The sequence below is a fragment of the Acanthopagrus latus genome, chromosome 3 (assembly GCF_904848185.1).
Source record: "Acanthopagrus latus isolate v.2019 chromosome 3, fAcaLat1.1, whole genome shotgun sequence".
Classification (NCBI taxonomy): Eukaryota; Metazoa; Chordata; class Actinopteri; order Spariformes; family Sparidae; genus Acanthopagrus; species Acanthopagrus latus.
The window spans coordinates 13,454,106-13,479,620 of record NC_051041.1 but is presented as its reverse complement, the minus strand read 5'-3'; the positions used below and the strand labels follow the sequence as shown (position 1 = coordinate 13,479,620).

General features: G+C 42.3%; 2 protein-coding genes across 36 annotated transcripts in view; both read right to left on the bottom strand.

Annotated features, from left to right (window-relative positions):
- Positions 1 to 4,648, bottom strand: part of clasp2 (cytoplasmic linker associated protein 2) — a 63,027-nt gene extending 58,379 nt beyond the window's left edge. For 19 of the 35 annotated variants that reach the window (XM_037094091.1, XM_037094100.1, XM_037094102.1 and 16 more), the window contains exons 1-2: positions 4,161 to 4,648; positions 3,691 to 4,053 (exon numbers count right to left, since the gene is read on the bottom strand). In XM_037094091.1, coding sequence (XP_036949986.1) covers positions 3,691 to 3,888 — 198 coding nt within the window. In that variant the 5' untranslated portion in view covers positions 3,889 to 4,053; positions 4,161 to 4,648. Of the gene's footprint in view, positions 1 to 3,690 lie in introns of all 35 variants that reach the window. The other 16 variants (XM_037094105.1, XM_037094104.1, XM_037094111.1 and 13 more) reach the window with 4 other exon arrangements.
- Positions 4,649 to 4,993: 345 nt separating this feature from the next.
- Positions 4,994 to 25,463, bottom strand: fbxl2 (F-box and leucine-rich repeat protein 2). Its single transcript, XM_037094130.1, has 14 exons — positions 25,276 to 25,463; positions 18,329 to 18,390; positions 14,826 to 14,880; positions 13,110 to 13,184; positions 12,771 to 12,865; positions 12,108 to 12,272; positions 11,785 to 11,911; positions 10,490 to 10,564; positions 10,245 to 10,375; positions 9,101 to 9,161; positions 8,944 to 8,988; positions 8,681 to 8,737; positions 8,370 to 8,582; positions 4,994 to 7,168 (listed from the first exon to the last, which is right to left on the bottom strand). Exons 1-14 carry the CDS (start codon positions 25,303 to 25,305, stop codon positions 7,061 to 7,063), a joined length of 1,299 nt encoding a protein of 432 aa, XP_036950025.1. The 5' UTR covers positions 25,306 to 25,463; the 3' UTR covers positions 4,994 to 7,060.
- Positions 25,464 to 25,515: the final 52 nt, after the last annotated feature.

The following is a 25,515-nucleotide window of genomic DNA, read 5'->3' as shown; positions in this document are numbered from 1 at the left end:
CATGTCCAAGGGGTTTCTCTGGATTCTAGAGAGGCTTAGAGCGAGTTTTGGACAGAATAACATTGTCAAAGACTTACAGAGCAACATAACTGCTGTAATAAGACCATTGCATCATTAGTCGACAACGATTTTGGCAATCTATTAAAATTCAAATGATTTGTTGCTTTCCTATCCCTTGTAAATTTAATAGTTTGGGGGTTTTGGACTGCTGTTTTATCAAAATAAATTTGAGGCTGTCAGCTCAGGCTCTTTTACAGTCATGCATCACTACTCTGTGACATTTGATACATTGAACATTCAATCACAATAATAAATTAAGCCACACATGAATTGGTAATAAAAATAATAGCTAACTGCAGCTCTAATAGGTCCATTTATGTTCTCGCAAAAAACATTTTCTGTGGGCTGCCTGATGGTTGATTTGACGGTGGATGGAGTAAGTTCATGTCCCCGCTCAAGCCGAGTTGCTAAATATATACACGCTTTGATCTCGGTGGTCACTGTGCAATTGGTCGGCACGAGGCAAATTGCAGTTGCGCTGAATTTTGTGGTACAAAGCAATGGTACTGCGCGCTTTTGTTTTTGCGAGGTGCCAGATTACATTAGCCCATTTTTTTTGCCTTATTGGCCCAGTTACATTCAAATTTTGACAGGATTTTCCTCAGGGTTGGGGTGGTTCCTAACATTACTGAGGATGGGAACAACACCACATGCCTTCATCTTCTGAGATTTTACCAAGCTGGAATAAGCACCGTAGCCTGGGGGAGAGGTGGCTAACGTTCCGACCACAAATTAAACAGAATGGTTTGATTAGACAAGTCTAACCTGACAAAGAACAGTCTAAGGCCAAGAGTAATCTTTTAAAAATATATTTTTGGTGATATTTATGCTTTTATCTGGCGGAGCGAGGTGAAGAAGCAGACAGGAAATGGGGGGAGAGAAAAGGGGAGGCAACAAAGGTCGGCAGCTGGAGTCACTGTAGCCATGCGGCTGCCAAGGCACTACCGCCAAAGCTAGTCTTAAACAAAGCAAATGGTCCCTGGAGTCAAACACCAAAAAATGAATAAAAATCAATTATCTTCAGTGGAAGGTTTCTACTACGAAGCACCTGCAGGAAGAGACGAATTTACAGGAAAAGCAGGCCAACACAAAAATAGTTTCATTGTTTTAAAGAAAAATCAGTTAATGTTAGTGGAAACATTTAAGTCACGGATGCTAACAGTAGAGAGTTTGATCTGTTGACATATGTTGTAACGAGGTTAGAGTGCATCATCCAGCGCTAATATAATACAGCATTTTTGACTCTTTATCTTTATCTGAGAAACAAATCTCAAAGATCAGAGCGTCTGGTCAGGGCAGTCTGGTGACAGCGTCAACCCTCAACCAGTCGAGTCGCTGTCCAGTCAATTGACATAGCTACCCATAAATACAGCATGCAATAGTAATACCTTCTGTGTGTGTTTGTGTCATACACAGGCACTGAGGCCTCTGTGATGTTTAGGTGTATGATATGAATCAGCCGCTTTTGAAAGAGGAAAAATAGAAGAGGGTGAATTTGACTCACTATTAAAAAAAGACCCAGACAAGGACAAACCAGAGAAAAAGAGAGATGATGGAAGCAAAGGGAGAGAAAAAAAAATTCAGTATTTCATCTGCGAGCAAAAGAGGAACTTTGCTCCTCCTCGAACACTTCATGTATTTATGAGTCATGACTTGTGTTTTCCGCTCACCTACCCATACCCCATTTATCACTCTAGTTCTCCCTTCTATTCCTCGCCTCTCCCATCATCTCTCCGTCTATTCTTCCCTCTCTCAGCCAAGTCTTCCATCCTTTTTTGCTCGACAGGGAGCCAATCGGCATCACTAAAAGCCTGCTATGTGAACCCCTCTGGGCGTCACAAATCGCTCGCTCCACACTGCCAGACACCGATCTGAGCTCAAGTTACTGTACGTGTCATCTACAGAGAAGAACAAATCTGAACAAAGGGACACGTTCGCTTGTTACGGCTCGGGATGTATTTCTTGGGGGCAAGCTTTGAGCTGGCGATGGTTTGGTTTTTCGCATCAAACATGTTGGGTTACTGAACCGAAAGAGAATCCTGTGTACAAGATGTAAAAAATGTCCCTATTTTGAACATGAAACTATACTCTTCTTCCATTAACCGTTAAATCCAAACTGCAAACTTTCATAGAAATCCTATTGCATTTTGCTTCAACTGAAAAAATGTGTTCAATGATCTAAACGTCAATCAAATACACCCCAAAACTACCTTCTTTCCCTATTTCTATGATACACATTTACATGGACTGGTGACACCTTAAATGTGCTTTGAGGCAGAAAGATGCAAAACCAGGACATTCAAGAATCTGCAGATTCGATAAAATGTCTAAATAATCGGAGGATGCTTCTCCAAAAATTGATCAAACCTTTTTCTGTTTCGGTCAGTAACTGCACGTAAGGATTTAGGGCTTCATTTGTCAAGAAACAGAAACAAATGTTTGATACAATCAAGTTGGATTGGGGCTTAAATTTAAGAGTAGGCAACCAAAACGGCGGTACTGGCACATCTTTATCAGGAGCGGAAATAAGTTTACAACGTTGTATTTAAAAGATTATGACAACAAAGACAAACAAGCATTTTATAACACTAGAGAGAGAGAGATGAGGAGAGGATGCTTTCTTTAGGCTGAATGCACAATTTCCACGCTCTCGCAGACTCGCAGAGAGTCCTGCATATCAGTGCAGACAATGCTTATCACTCAAAAAGAGACTTTGGGATTTCAGCTCCAGGCTGTTGTGAATTGCTGTCTGGATAAGTGTGATACCTTGGCAAAAATGTCACATTCCAGCGTTTCTGAGATATGGCAGAGAGTGCAGACATGGCAAACACACACACAGAGCGAGGGAGGGAGAGAGAGAGGGGGAGAGGGAGAGGGAGAGAGAGAGAGAGAGAGAGAGAGAGAGAGAGACAGACAGAGACAGACAGAGAGAGAGCGTGAGGAAAGAAAAACTACAAAAAGGCAAAGGCAAAAGGAGAGATTGAGAGTGTGTTTGCAAGTGGGAGAGAAAATAAGAAAGAGAGGGATGGATGGATGGATGGATGGAGAAAAAGCATGGGTCATAACAATGAGGGTTCAAACCCCTCCCCCCATCCCCCAGTCATCCAGCAGTCTACAGTGCTGACAATAGACTCAGTCTCATCCAAAACAACTGCACAAACTCCAACAAACCACAGGAATGCCCTGCAAGTGTCCTACTGTTTCCCTGGGAGGGAATTTAAATATGTCTGCCTCTCCCGATCCAGGACAGGACTTGACTGCTAGGCTGTCAGAAAGTAACACAGAGCTTTAACCTTTTATCTTGGTTTGACAGGGAGGTGGCCTATGCGAAATGCATATTCACTTGTTTAATATTCTGACTTGGCAGATGTAAGAAAAGAAAAAGGGCAGCCAGTAGATGAGCTATTTTTAAAAGGAGCTCTTCATACCACTGAGGCGATGACAGCTCGTTTGAAATGTTTTGATTTCTCTCAAGTTAGCATTGATACCAATCTCTGGGGCAGAGCTCGAAATTTCCGTTACCTCCCCCTGTCCCAGGCTGGTGGAAAATAATTCATGGAAAGGCCGAGATGGTGAGTGTTGCAGTGACAGTGCGATGCCCTTATACGATGACAAGCCATTGTCTCTCACCTTGAAATTGCTGGAGTTCACCCATCCCGTTAGCTCGTCCACCGTTTTATCCAGCCGGGGTTTGTCCTGCTCCACGTCCGGGGAACGCTGCGGGTCGTTCAGGTAGTCAATGAGGTCCTGGCCGACCTGCAACCTGCGGGTAACGTCTTTCTGGACTACCTGCTGGTAAAAATAGTCCATGTTGTCATGTTCCTCCATTTGGCACTCAGTGCCGTGTGGCCAGCCACTGACGCTGGCCGAGGACAGGAGACAGTCGGTGCGACGCGGTCCGAAAGAGATTTTAACTGAAGTCCCGGAGAGGGGCAGAGAGAGTGTGCTGTCTGGACTGCTTCTAACTGATGTTTGGGCATCAACATGCAACTCCTGTAAAAAAAAATGCGATTAATTTAACCCACGAATCATCCCTCTGCTCAAATCAAAAGCTCAACTTTGTATGACAAAGACGTAAGTTAGCTTGCTAGCTCTCTTACAATTCACGTTAACGTTAGCTGAGAGGGTTAACTTAAAACTTCAAAAAAGTTGAAGAAACGTGGAATAATGGTGGACTGGAGCAGGTTCCTTCAATATATCCGCATCAAAACAAGCTGGCCGGCTCTCTGTTATGCTAACAAAAATAGCACCTAGCTAGTTAGCACAGCGACCCAAACAAGGATAGACCGCTTGACATCAGCTAGCTCAGCTAGCTATCGTTAGTTCTCCGCAGGCCTGGCGCCTGGCTCCTCTCCGCTTTTCTATTCCATGACCACAGGCTGGAAAGTCTGCTGATGTTTCAGCTGTCGACTCCTTCTCCAGATAAAGTTGCACCAAACTTCCACAGTGAGAGCTCTGCTCCAGTCACGCGGTTACTGCTTTCTCCTTAATCCAGGAATAATCGCCGCCACCGTTAAACCCTTTAAGAGGCGCTGAAAGCTTGCGCGCTGCCGGGGACTGCAGTTTATCAGGGGGCGCAACCGATCAACGATCAGGCCGATGGGTCTTCAGGCACCGCACAGCAGGCCGGCATAATGCCTGATCTAAAATGCCGAATCATTTATTGTACTGTGGGGCACAAGTGTGCTTAAATCAAAGAATTTACACCAGAAGTAAAATATTTATTTTGTCATTACTTTAAGATAGATATTTTTTTGTTTACTGTAACAGAGTCATGAATCAAACACTCCGCACTGGTCATGTGGGTGTGTCTGCCGTCTCCATGGCTCTTGGATGACATCTAGCGGCGTGGCTGAGGTGTTGCATGCATTCAGTTTGCCGCAGTTTACTCTTCAGACACTTGGAGACAAAATCTCACACCAGAGAGACAAAGCACATTTACTATTAGTCACTTTTATTTATTCATTTGTTTATTTTTTTCATTTCTTTCTTTATTTTTCTTAAACATAAAACTGTTAAAACAGCTGTCAAAGAGAGGGCATTAGTATCACAGCCAGTCACGTCAGCTTGCTCCATCTGTGTCTCCATTCTTCTCTCTGTCGGATCTCCTTGTTTCAGTCCTATCCATCGTCCTGCCAATCTCCCCAGTCTTTGAGCACTTGGCACTACACAGCACTTGCCAGTCTCTTGTTTAGTGCAATATTGCGACCTGCTTCTGTTTTGTTGTATTTTTCAGTGCTTCGAGTAGTGGTGTTTCACGTCCAATACATGTTTTTACTCAGCGTGACAAGATCCTGTTGGTCTGAAGGAGTGTTTGTATACAGTGAAATAAAATTTTGCTTCTGGGACTTTCCAAGGACTGCACATGACACTCCTGTTGTCACGTTTTGTAGCATTTGATGAGGATGTCATCTCGTCAAACCTGTGTCTAATTCTAAATAGTTCCTCGTGTGCTGCTTAGGACATTGAGTGAGTGGAGTATATTGAATACAGAAAATTCTTTATATCCTACATCATCAGTAAATTGCCAATTACAGAAAACTACACTAAATTAACTTTCAAATACATAAATTCATGTGATTGTCAAAACGTTGAGGTGCCTTCGCTCACGATCTCGTCTCTAAACAAATTCACATTTCATTTTCTAAAGCAAAGTTGCACCAACATTAGCCCTGATTGATATCCAAATACAAACAGCAATAAATTTGAACAATGGACAGTCCAGTCCAGTTGAAAACAGATGGAATACCACCGTTTAGCCAGTGTTACTAAACTCACTCTGAACAGTAGGGAGACTGGAAACCTACTGATGTAAACAAGTTTGTCTGTGGTGCTAACCTAATCCAGGATGTAAACAAGTCAAGGTCAAGTAGGAGCTAGTGCACAGGGCTACTGACAGGATTGGATCAGGGCCGACGAGCCAACACAACCACACAGTGCACAGGAGAGGCCGCTCATCCCAGTAGCGTACAGAGTCAACATAACGCATTTAGACACTAACGGTCTGAATCATAGGTCCTTGTTTTCTTTTTTCCCCATCTGAAAAAGAGTGACAGACATATCTCCCCCTCTGGATAGACAGGCATGGACAATTACAATAAGCACTGGAAAAAAAAGGGGAAAATAAAACAATTTTTTGTCGGCCTACCCCAATTTTAAGTGAGTTGCCATAATTGTAATTCTTTTTTTTTCCCATTGCAAAAACATTCTCTGTACGAACAGAATCAAAATCTCAGCAAAAGTTTCTCAGATGCACAAATATGTCACATGTCCCGTTCTGTACTTTCTGTTTTTTTTTTCCCCTCTCAACTCTTTCCACACTAGAGAATTGAGCTGACTGTGCCAAAGCTTCTGTGTGTATATCAAGACGACCTGCATTTCCCACAACCCAGCTCTCCTCTCCCTCCATGCTGCGTGTTTATTGGTCAAAGCAGAATGAATCACAGGATGGTCACATAGAGGTGTCATGTGATTGGTTGAGATGATACTCCACAGAGAGCGAACTGTTGTCCAAGATGACAATATCGTCATTTTTTTTTTTTTTTTGTTTGAACACGATGCATTGTAGTTCCACAATTCATTCCTCCACGCCCTCAGGTGGGGGGAGTCAGGGGTGTGAGGAGCAGGATGGAGTGGAGAACCTGTTTTTTGTCTTTACAGTGAGAAAGAGAGAATGAGACAGAGAGAGAAAAAGTCCTTCCAATCCGTCCTTCCATCCGCGTTCTTTCCACCCACTCCTCCACGCCCCCCAACCCCGGGGCTGCTGCAATGCCGATCGGTGAGCAAGAGGAGAGAGGAGGGGCGGGTTCAACTGATCAGGGATCAGTGGCGATCAGTCAGTGTATTGATCAGTGATCAGGAGCAGTGAGTGGGTCCAGCCCCTCCTCTCCCCTACACCTCCCCCAGTCCCCTCCCCCCCAACACACCTCCCACCACATTTCAACGCATATCAGAGCAGCAGGACCTGCAGACAGAGGTGCCCCCCCCTGGCCCTCCACTGTCAGAGGATGATGCAGCAGCGGCACAGACGCTGGCCACCTCCATGTACAGAAGGAGGGGGCGTCACCGGGGCAAAGTAGGCGTGGACCTTGATCTCTGGAAGGTGGGCCTGTGCAGGGAAGAGGTGTGTTACTACCAGACCTAGATTTATAATTACATAATTAGATTCTAGATTTGTTTGTATCTATTTCACACTGCCTTTGGAAATGTAAACTGCAGTTTTCAATGCAAACTAAGCCCCTATAACATAGAATAATCCGGATTCTGTTCTGTTATTTTCTTTAAAGGAAAAGTTTAAGGTTTGGGAATATGAATTTGCATTGTTGTCAAGTGTTTGATGAGAAGATCATTGCCGCTCTTGGCTGTGTCTGTTTAATATATGGCTGCAGCCAGCAGATGGTAAAGTTTGCTTAGCAGAAAGACTGGGTAGTGACGGGGATTTCCTGAAGTCACTGTTGGTTAGCTCTTGTACACAACCCCCCAGTAAAACTCCACCTGCTGTCATTAGTAACACAATCCATTGGATTAGAAAAAAATTTAATCTAATTCAAATTTTTGATTGTTTTTGGACTGGTTCAAAATCAAACATTGAAAATATTGCAAAGTTTTATATGGCGCATCTTCCATATTTTGGGTTTTTAGTTTGTCAAATCAAATTACTGTTACAAAAACAGCAATGGCACGGAGTACAGGTGTACGGTGTGTACTACAACACGTGGGATGCTTTTTCGTTATGTATTAAGTTTTTGTTGCTGTTGTCTTTTAATCATAGGTCACACGGACGACGAAGACAAATGGAGGAGCACTTACTTGAAACGTTCACCCTCTAATTTCAACGTAAATAAAAAGGAATAAAAAGTCCATTATCAAAAACGAGAACTTAACATTAAGTCAACGACAAAAGTGGCAACCACTAGAGCGGAGTAACTTGCTTTGATATGGAGAAGAACATATTCAACGTATTCAAACTCATCAAAATAATCTACTAATCTGATGTAATGATGATGAACTGTAACCCGTTACTACCCAATCTTATTGGGCTAGCCATTTTCCTCCTTCTTCTTATCTTAATGCTCAGTTGTGCTAATAAACTGCTGGTCGTAGCCATACATCTACCAGACATGTTTGAGAGTAGGTTTGATCTTCTCATCTACTGTAATCTAAGTGTAGTTTACAAAATTCTGAGCTATTTCAAGTATAAACCACAGCGGGTTAGGATAAAATAAGGACGAGGAGTGATCCAGTCTCCAACAAGAGCAGTTACTATTTGATCAAAAACAGCCATTCTTTCCCGGTTAAATTCCACTGACCCGGATGCGTTTGATGCCCGCCCTGGTGACTTGCTGGCAGTCGTAGAGCTCAATGCGCTCCAGACGGTGGCAGCTCTTCAGGTGCTCCAGCGTGACGTCAGTGATGAGGGGGCAGTTGTCCAGCTCGACCACGGTGAGGCGCTCTTGTCCACAGGTGCTGCTGCTCAGAGCTCTGATGCCGTCGTCTGTGATCAGTTCGCAGTGGGACAGGGACTGCGGTCAGGGTTAAAGACACACAGGCAGATGGATTAAAGCTCCATACGCATGCAGAACCTGGCACAAACTCAGAACTCGCGGGTGTTGAGGTTTACCAGTGCTTGCAGGCGAGGGCAGTGAATAGAGAGCTGAACCAGGGTGTTATCCGTCACCTGTGGGGAGGAAAAGCTTGATTAACAGACTGCTGTCAAATGTCAAGAAACAACCCGAGTCTTAATTCACAGTTTTTGGGAACAATTTAGTATCTAGTTTCATATGCAGCTAATACATATGTTCGGTCTCCTTCTTTGCTTCCTGACAAAATTAATTTAAATACTGCAATGTCAATGCTAAACAAGGAACCCAAAAGTTGTCTTACCAAAATACATTCTTCTAAGTCCATTTTTTCAAGCTCATGACAATTCTGTGAAGAAGAACAGAACTCATTGAATCAAGCTCAGAGATGGTGATGATGAGGTGAAATGGATGGCTGACCCAACATAAAAAGGTTCACAGAACAGCTAAATTAAACTCACCCTGGCCAGCACAGTGAATCCAGCGTCTGTAACATGGGAGCATCGTGCAGCTTCAAGGATCCTGAGAACACACAGATACACGTACGCAATTTGTAAAGGCTACATGGAGGGTACGGTACAGCGCTGTGTCTTACTAAGATCAATCAGATCATCAGCCAGGAACTGAGTAAGAAGAGGAACCTGGTGGGCAGCAGTGCAGTGTCAAGGATTCCTAACCGAGTTTGAGATCATGTGTCGGTCCTGAGATCCTCTATCAGGTACTATTTAAGATGTTTTTTTCTATAGTAAATCGTCCACTTTTCTCTATTTGCAAACAGAGCAGGGAAGTCATTCATAGTATAAAACTGATTTCTAATTTTTGTTTTAAAGAAGGGATTTAAATCTTGTATTAATTTCTTGTTATGCCTTTTTGCTTGTGATCAACATTGTCTTGGTTAAATTATCTATCGTACCAATGATGCAATTGTCTTATATTGCATTTTGCATTCCTTACATATTGCATGTTCTAATATTTTAAGGGGCAATATGTACGAATGCCAGATTTAAAACATTCAAAACTAAAAATGTCAATGGAACGTGCAGAAATTACAGCGCTGATGTTACATCAAAGAAAATAGCTCAATCTCCAGCAGTGGCGCTGACTGATACCCGACCTACTGCTTACTACTCTCCTGCTTCACTTCCTCCTGTCCCTGTATGAACCTGTTGTGTCCTTGCCCAATAGCAAGGCTAACTGAGCTTACCAGCAAATGGCAGCTACAGGTAGCAACAGTCAGTGGTTACTCTGGTGATATGTTTGTTCAGTTAAGTATAAATTTGACAGGTAGCCAGTTTTTACATATTGCACCTTTAATTGTAACATGCATATGCATATGTTCCCCCAAAATGCATGTGTGGTTTTCTGTTCAATCTTGAATTTCCAAGCTTTGGATTGTGTGTGCATCCTTTTCTTTTCCGTGTAGAAGGACAACATTGATGAAATACAGACTATCTGTGGATTCTGGCACTTTCAGGTAGCTAAAATTAATTGCAAAACACAAATACTTGATGATTCCAGTCCACTTTTGGAAATGATAGTAGTCACACTGCTTGAGCGGGAGATTTTTTTGGATGCTGAAGCAAGCGCTCTGTGGGTTTTTCTCACTTGAGTCGGGGACAGTTGAGTCCCATCGCAGTGAGGGAGGCATCAGTGATGTTACTGCAGCCCGACACACAAAGGATCTGTAGCTTGTGGCATCCTCGGCACAGACTGACCAGACCTTCATCTGTTATTTGCTGGAGGCAAGAGACACAAGAGACAAATTACAAAAACACGGAGGCACACAGAGACTTCCTTCATGCATTATTATCTCCCTCCTCCGACATCCCAGAACGAAATGTTTGCCTTACTGTGCATGACTGCATATTGATGGTGGTGAGCTCTGGGCAGTGTTTCTGAAGGTGTTTCAAAGCGCTGTCGTCCAGCTAGGTTAGAATAAAAAAAATACACTGTGCTGTTAATCAAACACCTACATCAATGAATTATGTATGCATGTTGATGTATCTGCTGATGCCTAAAACCAACAATCACCAATAAACGGGAGACAGATTTGCTCATTTCAGCTCTGATTTAAATCAATTCATGTGTGACTAATGTCAAAGATGATTCATCAGTATTTCTTGGTATTTTTAACAGGCAAGAAAAATAGACTTTGGCTAAAAGGACAACCATAACTGAGCACACAGCCCTGCAAAAAATGTAGGCTTAAGAGGGGCAGCAGGAAAAAAAATTGCCAGTCAGACACAAACCACAACATGATACAATGGATGGACAATCTTAGGAACAGCAAGTAAGGAAAAGGGCACAATTCAATTCAGTGAGTAATTTTTAGCAGTGGGAAAGAAGTGTGGCTTGTGCCACATCTTGATGCACGGGAAAGTAAATATGTTTTGATCAAGCCGCTCCTTTAAATGTTGGCATTTTATTTTAAAAATCTGAAGGAAATCCCTCAAAAACAAAAAAATTCAGTCATCATCTGCTCACCCTCATGGCAATGGAAAGTTATACGAACATTTGTAATTCGCAAAACATGGCTGGAGCTTCACAGCAAAACACACTTGCAGCATTCTCCCAAACAACTGAGATAGAATAAATAGAACAGAAAAAAAAGAAAGAAAAAAAGACAACACAAGACAACACTCTTCAGTACAACTCGTCCTGCATAATCCAATTATCTAGAAGCCCTGTGATCTTACACTGATTTGAAAAGCCACTATTTACACCCTTGACAAGTGGTTTAGCTCATGCAACCACTTCGACAAGGTGTGCCCTGACATTTTTAGTTTCTAAACTATAATAAGGTCTTCGGGTTCAAATAAGCTCCAAAAATGTTTTTGTGGACTGCTAAACTTCACTTGACTTTCCATCAGTGTGGAGGTGAGTAGATAATGACTAATAATAATATAATTTTTTTTTTATGGTGAATTTTTTGCTTTAAAAAGACGAGCCTGAGTGATATTTGAGTATAAGTGTTAAAGTAGAACTGTATTCAACATGGAACAAAAACACTGTGGAAAAGGTCAAAATGGCCGCTTGAAAATACATGAATTATTGCTTTAGTGTGTGTGTGTGTGTGTGTGTGTGTGTGTGTGTGTGTGTGTGTGTGTGTGTGTGTGTGTGTGCGTGTGCACTGCCATTGCTGTACCTGTGTGCAGCCTCTGAGGAACAGTCCTCGTAAACCGTTGCAGCCTCTAGCCAGAGCCTCGATGCCATCACGCGTGATCTGATCACACCACGACAGGTTCAACAACTCCAGCATTCTGCACCCATCGCTGAGCATGCACACACGACACAACGAATATGAAGACAAAATGCACAGGACAAGTGAAAAATTACACCTTTGGATATATAAAAAAGCAGAATGTACAGTGTGGGGTGGGTGTGAGGGCTTGAGGAGGTTAATAGGGGCTGTGTTATATGGATTCAGGTTAAAATGGTCGAGGGAAACACCAAGTGTGTGGGTGCTACCTGAGGGCCTTGAGGGAGTGGTTGCTGATGGACACGCAGGAGGTGAGATCTAGCTGTTTGAGTTTGGAGCAGAACTTGCTGAGGCTGAGACAGGTGCTGTCTGTGATCTTGGTGCAGCCGTTCAGGTTCAGCACTTCAATGTTTCTGCAGTTCTGAGCAAATGTCCTGGGAAACAGTCGAAACAGGGGAGTGGGAGAAGGGGGAATTACTCAAGAGTCACTTCATTGAATAAATAAGAAGTCAGGCGCTAGGAGCTGCTCAGGAGCCAATTAACAGAGTCATCTAAAGGCCCTTGGGAGGTTGTTGTACAGCTCGTAAATGTTTCCATTTTTTTACTCTCCAAAGAGCAGCTTGTACTTCTTTTACTCAGCTGTTTACTGTTGTGATAACAAAGTGAAACCATTTAAACGTACATATCAAGAGGTTTCACGTAAAAACAAAATGACACAACCATTTCTCCTCTGTTGTTTTCGTTTGTGTGTGTACACAGTACAGTGAGATTTAATGGAATGAAAAAAAAAAAAAGAGTCTCATCACAGACTCCCCTGGGACTGAAGAAGCACAAGATGCTTAAACTTTAAACCAACAAGGCTTTGGGAAAAAGTCAAAGTAGAGCCACACTTATTGCATCAGTGTGTATCAGAGACACGACGAGTATCTCACTTCATGGAGGCATCTCCCACGCTCAGGCAGCCCCGGAGGCTGAGCTGCCTCAGGAAGCCTCCACAGCGCTTCGAAATGTTCTCCACCACCCGACCCTGAGAGACACAGGGACAGAGAGGGAGAGAGAGAGAGATGGACAGAGAGCCACAGGACAGAGGATCAGCTGCGACGTCACACTCGGCACCAAAGCCTACTGACCCAGCACTAAGCCCTGGGCTGGATAATGCTACTCAACGAGCACACACGTGGCAGCACACAGAGAAGAGCACACGCACGCACTCAAGCACTGACCATTCTGCAGCACTCTTATTCCTCCCTCTCATTAAACACACTCCTCACCTCGATGTCTGTCTGGAAGTTGAACAGGTCAATTTTCTGCCAGTTGCTGCCATCGAGGGCCAGGACGTTCCACGCCTGAGAGGGTGACAGACAGACAGGTTGTGGACAGAGACAGACATGCGGGTCAAACAGAGGTGGAGGGAAGGTGACCGGGGACTCATAATGCGTGGGAGAAACGAATGAGCACAGTGGGTCAATGTCCACTGTGCAGCAGTCTGTGTGTGCTGGTACACTAGCTGCTGTTTTCACATCTTACAGCCCCTGACGTGAGGATCGGCTTCTTTTCTCTGTTTTATGTCGCTGTAAACTGAACATTTAAAACGTTTTGGACTGTTGGTTTGACACTTGAACATATTACCTAAAAAATAATAAAATAACTTAAAAAATAATTTGCCTCAGGGCAAACGATTATTTTGTACAGATATTGCGATTGCAATATGAATTGAAATTAGTGAGAGTGAAAAATGACATGTCAAGATTATCCTGTCCAACATAAATGCAAATCATTCAAACATCTTGATAATCATCCAAATATTCTTACAACTTTTAAATAAAAACTAAAATGGCATTAAAACATAGTGGAATCACTTTAGCCTTGAATTTTGTTAGAAAACAAAAATGGTTTTTTTAGTGAAGAACAAAGACTCTTAAATAAGTAATAACAAATCATCACTCAAAAACTATGACAGATGTAGGAAATTCAGAATACATCAGGAAACCACTATAGGACTGGACATCAGCTAGACAGCTTTTTCAAGTCATTCATGTGAGGCTATTCAGACTAATTAATACTTTAATACTTAATAATGTAATAATGAATGCTTATTAAGTAATTAATACTTAATAAGTATCTATTAAATCACAGTAATTACTCATTAATCATTAATCATGATCTGCAATAAAATCAATTGTTGTCCCATCCCTATTAATCACATGTATTCCAAGGTCTTCAGTAATGGTATCAGATACTGTATTTGATATATTACATGTGACATTTGAGTATAATACTAGAACAATAACCACATGAAAAACACATTATGTTTATAAAGAGGTTCAACTTAACATAAAAGGTATGTGTATAAGTCTGCATTAATTTATCTTAATCAGACTCAGTTATCTATTTCATTCAAATGGATTCAACATATATAGAGACACTTTAAATGGGACACAGTGCTGAACTTATCTCATACAATTACATTGGAATGTGACATGTAATATAGATTTAAGTCAACAAGTGTGGGCTTTTGAAAATAATAATGAGTATTTTTTCACTATTGTGTTATACTTTATCGTCAAAACAGTGTATGGATAATCAAGAAAATGATCATCTGGCCAGTCATGACAGTGGTTGGAAATTTAGACAATGATAAAACCTAGACTGTGATAAACAAAAGGAACGGAGAGATAATATTTTCCTTTTAGCATGTGGGGCTATAGGGAGAGCGGCCACCACAGCTCTGCATTCACCGTCCACGTACTGAGCCTTTATTATTGACAGATAGCTCATTCATAAATGGCTTTCAGCTGCAGTGCACTGTGGCTCAGCAGTGGTCCACTTACACATAACCAGCAGATGGCACTACACTATAGACATTTCCAAAGAATTCAATAATGGTAAACAGGTTTTTATTTAACCATAGCTCAGAATTACATCAATCCCTTCACTGTGTTAGTGGACAGTGGGTGGTTTGGAGGTGTGGAGAGGGAAATGCTTACCTTGGATACTTGGGCACACCTACAGAGCGTGACCACATCTAGATAGGAGAATATTCTGGAAAGAGAGACCAAAAAATAAAAATAAAAAATCCAGACTTAACTTTATGTGTGATTTAGTGTGTTTTGTGTGTGTAGGAATCAGAACAATCCCCTGTGTTTGGTCGGTAGCCCCACACACAGGCAGTGTTTGAGCTGTGGGCCGGTCAGCCACAAAGGGCTGCATGCAGCAGGCTACTGGGTCAGCTCAATCCATTAATCTGCCAATGAGTAATCTCTGGCACTCAGACAGGCAAGGCCACAGACAGCATGGGACAGACAGACATATTATATACAAAAGGACACATACGGGGAAGCAAACTTGTCTGATTATTCTGGCTGTCACTGTTCATAGTGGTGCCTTAAAGGGTCGAATCTATAGGACATTTGAGGTATTCAGAGAACTGTCATGGTGCCAGAGCTTTGAGTGCAGCTGGGGTCTGAATGTCCTTTTAACCCTAGGAAACAGGAGCCGGCCATTGTTTCCTTCATATAGACACAGACAAAGGCTGTGTGTTTTGATGTGTGTTGGGCCAGGGGCATGTTGGGACATGCCTCTATAATCTATACCGGAGTCTTGTGTCAGGGAGTGCAGGCATACAATCGACAAAGCGATGCAAAGACACCCACACAGGTGCCCTCGAACACATCGAACACACAAACACACACAGTCCTTGGAGTGACTGCAGGCCACCGGGGATGTTGACCAATCAAGCAGGCGCTCATCGATCTCCCTTTCTAATAACTGGTTAATGGCTGTGACGCTGATCATTGATTGGCTGTCTGTTTTAATCAAACACAATCCGACTTTCCATTATGTGTGAGCGAGGGGCCTTTTACCAACCACAGAAGAATTTCTTGTTAATCGTACACACATGGAAGCCATCAGTCAGTCTGATTCAGGGAGTCCTGTTTGACATTTTGCACTTGTTTACAAAAGCGTGTCGAGAAAAACCCTCCTGTATGAGACTTTATCATGATGGTGAGGTGATATAATGGAGCCAAATTCAGATGAGCCACATCTTGAGTATGTTTTTATATTCACTGAAGACAGCCCCAATTCTGCCCCTGAACAAAGACAAAGACAGAAAATACGTTAGCAGTCTTTGATTGCGCCGTCAAATCCTGCCTGTTTTTTCTGCCGTGGCACATAATGGGATTTTAATGGAGCATAGTGTTATTTGTTGACAAAATGTACACCTGGCCCTTCAAGCATGGCCAGATGAGAGAGCGTCAAGCCTCCACCACTAGTCTAGGACCAGTTGCCATAGTAACTCCAGTTAGACATGAATTTGGGTGGTGGTAGGGAGGGTGCTGAGTCAGTGCTTCTGGGCAAGAAGACCCTGAACTCTCTCTCTCTCCCTCGTCCATCACACAAAGGTTGTTCTTTATCACGGCACGGTTTTCAGTTTACATCCACACTGCGCTAACCTAGATAACAGCTGTTTACAATGCACCACCTGAAAGGCAGACGGACGCAAAAACAAGGCTTGCTCACAACACTTGAGACATAGAGGAAGACACCACAACTCAGACTCAGTAGAGGGCATACCTCCGCCAAGGCCCAACAGTGCCCTTTAATTCAGTCCATCCTAATCTAAAATCAAACTCAACAGCCCTGTTTCACTCGAAAATTAAACCACCCATAACTGCTTAACCATGATTTAAGATGACCACATCCAGAATCGGCATCAAATTGCACTCACTCATAGGTACCAGCCACTTTTATCAGTTAAAAGAATATGTCATAAAACACACAATCTTGCAATGTCAAAGAAGGTAAGAAAAACTCCATCCTCCACCCAAGTTTTGTGGAACATTACTTAAGTGGCTTTTGTGTAATCCTCCTGACAAACCAACCAACCACCAAATGGCAGCGGGTGAAAACATAATCCCCTTGGCGGAGGTACTAATTCACTGAATCATTGGAAAAAATAACCTGAAGATTAATCAGTAACAAAGTAATAATTTAGTTGTTGCCCTATATCTTTTGAATAAGTGTTCATGTGTCCAGCATTTCTAAAGAAGTGTGCCCAGACTCTTTTCCCTTGGTGGGCCAAAACTGAAACTAAATTGTGGGCAACAAGCCAAAGGCAAACACCTTTTGTATTGTTAAGATGCAAAGTGGTGCTCGTTACTCCAATAAAAAAAATTCTCACAAAAAAACCAAACATACATAAACAGCAATTCCTTTTACTTCACACTTAAGTTTTATTTTTTTCGCTAGAAACATCTGGTGGGCCAGAACTAACCTTATGGCAGCACCACTTTGGCCCACGGGCCGCACTTTGGGCAGCTCTGTTCTAAAGAACTAAGTGAAGATTAGAGAAATGGCAGGAAAAAGATAATCCAACTATGAGTGTAAGAACATGTTTTTCTTCTTTTCTGTCCTGTGAATCATCTTACAGCCCCTTAGATTAATATTGCAATCCTTGTATCTGTCCATATCTCCGGGTTTGATTAATGTCTTAATGTAAAAGTGGCATGAATATACTTCCTATATTTTATTTTTGAGGGATTGTGTTTCAAACGTCGACACACAAATGCATTAGATAGATAACACAAATGCTCCTGGGGCACCATAATGTCCCTGTTTATATACCATGGTGACAGGGCTTAACAACGTTACACAGTAAATAGAGAAAAGGCTCCAGTCAACCCACTTTCCATGGTTTAGAAACAAGATTTACTGCTGCAACAATGGGTCTTCCTCACAGCCGATGTTGTGTAAGTGTCTCAACATGACACATGTGACCATAGGTCATATGTTGTACTGTAGGTAGTGCGTGAGTGAGTATGAGTTTTCCTGTCCACCAGTGAAATCAGTGCCGGTGGTAATGGGTGTACTGGTAGTCTCTGTGGTTCACAGCTGGAGCAGCAGAAGAGCACAGCACTGCGGAATTCCCCACCAGCTAAGACAAGCTATTTATAGCACACACACACACACAGACATACAGTTTGCATAGGCCCAGGAGCGTTTTCTTACACACACACACACACACACACACACACATACACACACATAAATCAGTGTGGCGGATGAAGACGTATGAGTGTGTGTAATGTCGGCTTTATGGGTCATGTCGGACAAAATATTGGTCTGTAGGTCACACAGGTAACAGAAGCTCATTTCAGACCAGTGACCAAAATACATCACACAAAAAACACTCAGACACCTACACAGCACACACACAGCTAGCGACAAAACGAATACACAATGGAAACGACACACATACACACATCTGCCTAGTCCAAGGCTGCTTCAGCTAATGAGTAACCCTGACCTAAGCCCTTGTCCCAGGGTATGTTGTGTTGTATTTTGTGTGTGTGTGTGTGTGTGTGTGTGTGTGTGTGTGTGTGTGTGTGTGTGTGTGTGTGTGTGTGTGTGTGTGTGTGTGTGTGTGTGTGTGTGTGTGTGTGTGTGTGTGTCTGGTGGAGCGGGGAGGTTGTTGTGTTATTAATCTTACCTAAGAAGAAGCTCTTTGGGGAGCTTCTTGTTAATGGGGGCTTCATCGCTGTTTGAGAACACCTGCCGAGACACAAGATAAACAATAACAATTAATGCGTGTGTGTGTGTGTGTGTGTGTGTGTGTGTGTGTGTGTGTGTGTGTGTATGTCTGAGGAGGTCAGGAGCAATGAGACAGAAACCAGATACAAGCCTTTACAATGGCAGCAGAGATCAGAACATAGAAAGGATCATTAGAGCATCACAAGATCACAACAGAAAATACAGATCTGAATCAGGCTCAGGGACAATTACTGTTTTGTTTCACTCACTCAAAATTTGATTAAAGGATGCGTTCATCTTTCTTCAAGTGAGCCTTGAAACAAAAAAGACGATTTAACAAAAGCTTCCAATGCAATTAATTAGAAATTACCCCTCATTTTCTACATTATATAAAGTTTATTGGACAACATATTTACTGATACCATTATCTCTGTGATATATATAATATCAGCCGACTGATATATCACTCAGGCTCTGACGCAAACATTCACTTCATAAAGCAATCTCAATGTAAGAGAGGAAAGAGAAAATCCACGGTGCTCCTTCCGAGTGAACGATAAGAGTAACTGGGGCTACATATCCTCTCAGTTAGACAACTCAAACTGGAATCTTCCAAAACTGTTTTTTGTCTTTTTAATCTAGAACTCCCTCTTTTTGTGACTGTCCATCCACGGCAGATCGGTAAGGTAAAACATTACTCAAAAAGCCGATTAGCGTTTCCCTAAGCCCAAGATGACATCATCAAGTGTCTTGTTTTGTCCACAACGCAAAGATATTGACATTATAGTCATAGGGGAGAAAAGAAACCAGAAATATTTACATTCAAGAAACTGGAATCAGAGAATTTGTTTCGACTTGTTTTTTTCTAAAAAAAAAAAAAAAAAACAAACTCAATTAATTAATGTAATATTTGACAAATAATCAATTGTCGCAGCTATAATTGGAAGATACCCATTAGATTAGTCTCGCTCATACTCTATGATTGAGAAAATAAACCATTTTATTGCACACAAATAGTTCATTTGTCTATTTGTTGTCCTCCTTTACTAGCATTGAAAATGCCATCGACGGATCTCTTTGCAGCCAGTATGCACAAAAGGAATGATTACATCAACCTATAAACCATTGAATGTACACGCAAATGTGTGTGTTGTGACAGAGAAAAAAATAACCTATTCCTGAATTAAAAATAGAAACTTGAACATCTTTCCAGGTACGAGAGAGAAAAAAAAAGCTACTAAACTATGCTAATAAACAAGCCAGAGCTACATTTGGCTTTCCGCGTCCCCTCCTTACAAGCTTATAATTCTGTTAGCCTGGTCAGCTTGTTGGCATGCTTATCTCAATTAGTCTACTCGCTGGATGTCTGGCCATCTGCTGAGTGGAACACACACACACACACACACACACACACGCGCACACACACACACACAAACTGACACACTCGCAGGTGATTCAAGTCAGGCCTCAGTGTGTGAAGAACAGAGGCAGAACATTCTAGATCAGGTGGGCTGCATTCAGCCATGAATTTAAATTACGGCAAACACCCACATTCGCAGTGCCTCTGCAGACACACATCCTGCCAGTGATACACTTGCGTCCTCAAAGACTCAAAAACTGTATCTAATGAGGGGGGGACTCCCCGCTGTGTCGCATGCAAACTCAAACATGGAAAAGGAGAAAACACAAAGGGGAGCTGGGAAAAGACACGGGACGAGCAAAAGGTTGATGGCGAAAAATGTCTTGGCTGTAGCGCGCTCCATGACAGATGCAGGCTCCTCGAAAGGGAAAGGGAAGAGGGGAGGACAAGGGAACAGGAGGAAGCAGGAGAAACAAAGAGGCAAACAAAGAAATGGTGCGGTTATGGGCCGGAGGAATAATACGTACAAAGTTGAAATCAGAGAATAAGAGGAGCGACGGGGAGGGAGGTGAGGAAGTAAAGGCCATTTGAGAGGAAGTGGAGTCTAACAGACGAAAGAGAGGGAGTCAAGGACCAGCAAAAGATTAACTAAGATGGTTAGAATTTTAATATATGCTCGGGTGTCACCACCGCTGACAAAGTGGTTCGATACACAGATCTGACCAAATCAGTTATCCAGTAACAGCTCCAGGAAATACTAAGCAACCTCTCTATTATTGGTTCCCACATACCTCTGTAGTTCATAAGATATTTCCACAATAAACCAATGAGGGCTGAGGCCAACTACCACCCCAATGTAAGATTCAACAAGATAAACCCTGTATCATCATCATGTGACTGTCAGCCTCAGTTATATTTAGAACTGTGTCAACTGAGTAAACTGAAAGTAAATTGACCTTAATTGTACAATGCTGGACGGAGCGATAGTGACCTGTCAACAGACAAGGCCCACAGTGTATTCAGTCACTGTTAAATCCAAACCACCTCTGTAACACGTCACTCACTTTTGACCTGTCCTTTAACAAACACATGGTTAGACACAATCTCAGCAAAAACTAGCTGGTGGTTGGGTTTCATAAAGGATGGCATCAGGAACAAAATAAACTTACTGCGGTGTGGTTTACACTTCCAAACTGAAGCTTCAACTGTCTCTGATTGCTTCTGGTCTGGCTTTGTCGGGACTTGTTGGACAGAGAGAGGACTTTCGAATCCTGCCGAAACAATTAATCTGACAGCCGATACAAGTAAATACCTTTTTATTTTTAAACAAGTTATCATATTCTTCAGGGAAAACTCCTCAATACTAGTTGGTTCAAGCTGCTGCTAGTCTCTCTACTGCTGAGGCCTACTATCATCATTGATTAATATGCCGATTATTCTCTCTCTTAACTGATTTTTGAGTCCAACGTGATTTCATTAAATATCTTGTTTTGTACAACCCAAAGATCTTCAGTTGGCTAACGAATAGGAATGAGAATTTCAGGGTGCACTAACCATCCTGTATTATAAAATTATTACTATTATTATCAGTCACAGTGATCCTTTTAAATCCTCTTGAACCTTGATTTCAACGTATAAGATCACATTGCGCTTCTTTCAACACTTCATGGCAGCCACAAGATGTTACATTACATTTCATGGAAAATTCAAGAGTTTCATCATTTCATCTGACAGTTCAAACTGGTATATTGGACATTTCTAAGTTAGGATCTTTTGAAGAATCTGAAATCATTCTCGGTGGCTTTGCACAGTGTTTGTCCACACAGCCTGGAGCTGTAATGATGGATCAATTGTAGGATCCAGCAGGGCTGAAGACACTTTAAAGATATAGGATTTAATAATCCTTATATGGTAGTTTTCAATACTGCACATAAGCACATGTACATGGTATGATCACTGTCATTTCTTCACGCCACAGAAAACATTGAAACTGCAGCTGCTGCAACCCTACAGTAGAATAAGATAAGGCATTTTGTTAAGTTGGAACCCAATACAGTTACTGTATTTGCTTGAATATTGACATTAACAATTAACTAGTTATCTTTTTTTTTTAATTACATTTCTGTCTCGAATATGATTTCTAACATGACTATTTTCTATGGCTGGGACTGCTGGTCATACAAAAAAAGCAAAGTGATGATAGTACCTAGAGTTCTCAGAACTTGTCATGGAAATTTGTCATGATTATTTATAGAGTAAACCATCCAATCAGAAGACGAAGCCTACACGCAATTAGGTTTGCAGCAAAATATTAGTTTCAAGGTACTGATGGTTATTGTTCCATGTACATTTTCTAACTGGTGCAATATTGAATTGTACCATATTAGTGTCATTAATAATATGTAAATTTCAAGTTCATATAAGGTTTCCTGTCTGTCAGGACATCATAAAGCTTCTGTTTGAGCAAAACAAACCATCATTTCATAACAAAGAACACTGTGACTGATAACGATTGTAACGATTGCTTAATTCCACATACCATAATACCATGAAAACGTGATACATTCTGCAACCATACACGCAATCCACTCTATCTCTGCCCTCCCTAACTGTTGCACAAACCAAGCCGCGTGGGAGAAGTTGCCAGGTGTGATGGCATGAGCAGCAGAGTATTCTGTGTGTAATCTCAGCCAGCGTTGCTCAGTATGGCAGCGACGTTCAAAGCTATCTCTGGTACCCAAGTCATCACCTCAGCGTTCTGGTGCCCTCGTTCCCCGTGCCAGCAGAGCAGCATTCCCAAGCAGGGAGTTCCTCTCTGCACTCCTATTCCTAGATAGTGTACAACAGGGTTGATATGCTAATCCAGCTTTTGAACTGGCATGGCTCTGGTTTTAAGTTTCTTTCCCACATTAAAGCAACTATGAGGAATTTGATCGGGGTCATGTGAAGAGTTCAGTTTCTGGGCTGCAATACAACAACAAGGAGGCATGTGGCAGGTGCTCATCATGAAGCATCTCCAGGTCTTTCCTCTACTACTCGTCAGTCGCTCTCCCTGACACACAGCAGCTTGTTTCCCACTGTATGCTGGTTTTCATCTGCTTCTAAGAAGCTTACAGCTACAGCTGAGAAATCCACTGATATGGCAACACACATCAACACCGCGAGCACCTTCTGTTCTCATTCACTCACACGTATGTCCGTACTACTGACAGGCTCACTGTGGCCTGTCGGAGAAAGTCAAGCACCATCAAGTCAAACCTAAAAGAATCTCAACAATGTGTGAATGATATTTCCCATTAACAATTCTCACAGGGTCTGGTGAATCTGCTGGCTGGAAGCTGATGTAAGATTTGTACACAATTGCCAGGAAAGTGTTGACACAGCAAAACATGGTAATTATCATACCGCAGGAAGGTTAGTCAGCTATGTTGCTCTACAAAACCGTGGTGGAAAGTATTTCACTTAAATACAGGTTTGAGGTACATGCACTTAGCATTAAGATTTGCATTTTAAGCTCCTTCATGCTTTAACTCTACCACATTACAGAGGCATATTATTGTACCTTTAAAGGTGCACTGCGTGGGTTTGGAAAAGACGCCTACAGTTTGATTAAGGTAATGACACAAACATGGAAATAAGAATTTAACATACAGTATTTCTATAACTGAATAAACAAGCTGTTCTCAGAGGAAAAAAGGTCCCCCAGAACACTGTTTGAAACTACAAAGGTGGCAGGGTCCGCCACATATAAACAAAGTAAAACAGTAGTCCTGACAGTTTTCTTATTTAGTGCCTTCAGTCCTGAAAATCAATAAAGCTACGTAGGGCAACTTTAACTCCACTGTAATCGACTAATAGCTGCAGTTAATGGCTACTTTGAACTTACATCATTACATCATTACATGTATATGATATTTAAAAGAGCTTTATCTCAACTGGCTACAGCATAAAATGCTACAAATACTGAATACAAACTGAGGCGCATGCCCTATAGGCATTTGATAACTTTAGTTTATTTTTACTTTAACATTAAAGAATTTACATGTAAATAATGTATATAAAGCAGTTAAACTTACTTTTATTCAACCTGTTCAAACATACAATGCTGTAAATGCAGGTTTGAGGTGCATCAACTTGGCATAAATATTTGAATTTGGATACTTTATAACTAAACACGACTACACTTCAGGGGGCAGACGTTGTACGTTTATGTCCACTGTGATTATGTGACAGTGGGAGTGAAGGCTTTCTTTGAAATGTAAGGTTCTACATGTTTATGATGCAGGCCTGTATATAGTAACACGCTTCGCCTCAACCTGCTACCACACATAATGCGATAAATACGGGTCTGAGGGACAATATTTGCATTGTATGTGACTTTATACCTGACCTCCACTACATTTCAGGGGCAAATACTATACCTTTACTTTAAAAAGGTGCAATTTGTAAGAAAGTTAACTTTTGAGTCTCATTCCCAGCTTCCCAACCTGTCAAATGGTGAAAACCTGTCTTTACAAATTGCACCTTTGTCTCCACTACAATCATTTGATAGCTACAGATAATTGCTACACTGAAGCATATAAAGTAGCAAAACTAGTTTTACCTCAACCTGCTACGGCACAAAATCCTACAAACTCTGTAACGTATGAGTAACATCACCCAGTGATGTAACACTTCTGCATGCATTATGCCTTTACACTATAATTTAAGTACATTTTTGCACTACATTACACTGCTGTACTTTTACTTGTAGAGACATATTTTGTATTAGCTTGAGGTATTGGTATTTCTTACTCAAGCAGAAGACCTGAATGCTTCTTTCACCACCTGAGCACTGAGCTCTGTGTGTGTTTACCACTTTCCCAGCAAAACAACAAACATCAACCCAAAACACCCTTCAGATATGGGGAGGTTGTGTGAGGAAAACATGACCATGAAGAGCAGGCATGTTACACTGTGTTGTACCATGACAGGCTCCTGGGCACCAGTGACAACCCAGAAAAGCCACCCGATCCTCTTGTGGCACCTGTCGTTCACAGGTATCACAGGAGGCGTCACAGGTCTTGCAGTGTTATGATGACTAATTGCTACACACTGCCTGTATTTACAGCGTTTGCTCTCCATCTGCAGCCCCACAGTCTGTAACCCCCACCATCACCACCACCACCACCACCACTCCCCACCCCAATACTGAAAGCCTGTAACCTCAGGCGACAGTGGCAGCCATCCTCGGCCCTGATATATTGACTATCCTCGGCCACAGCCCTCCTGTCCCGCAGTCCTGAGCACCATGTTGTCGCTGTCTCTGCTGGTGCGGCAGGACAATAACAGGATTTCGGATTACCCTTGGCCAACAAAACGCCTCGGCTCCCGACTGCATGTAAAATTAGGAGCACGGTCTAGCACACACGCACACACACACACACACACACACACACACACACACACACACACACACACACACTTTGCTTATACAAGCCCACGACTCCCACGTCTACTAGAAACAAACAGTTTTAACCGCTGGTGGTCCACTCCCTCGGTCATACCTCGAACCGGCCCTTGGTGATACCGTTCATGTCTGCGGCGGCACGTCCCTGCTACAGACCGCAGACACCAGTCGAAGCGTTTGACGGCTGCCGTTATTGTTTTTGTCGCCGTTTTATTTTTGGTCGGCCGGAGTGTAGGAGCCGAGCTGTGAGCTGGGTCCTCACACCCTCCTCCTCCTCCTCCTCCTCCTCCTCCCTCCGCTGACCCAGCCGTCAGCGAGGCTCCTGTGCCCGGGTCAG

Excerpts from the sequence above, each read along its gene's own strand:
- fbxl2 (XM_037094130.1), bottom strand. The coding sequence starts at position 25,305 with ATGAACGGTATCACCAAGGGCCGGTTCGAG. Across the intron at positions 12,273-12,770 it reads GTGGGAGATGCCTCCATGAA|GACATTTGCTCAGAACTGCA; the intron begins GTGAGATACTCG and ends ACTGTTTCCCAG. Across the intron at positions 11,912-12,107 it reads CACTCCCTCAAGGCCCTCAG|CGATGGGTGCAGAATGCTGG; the intron begins GTAGCACCCACA and ends GTGCATGCTCAG.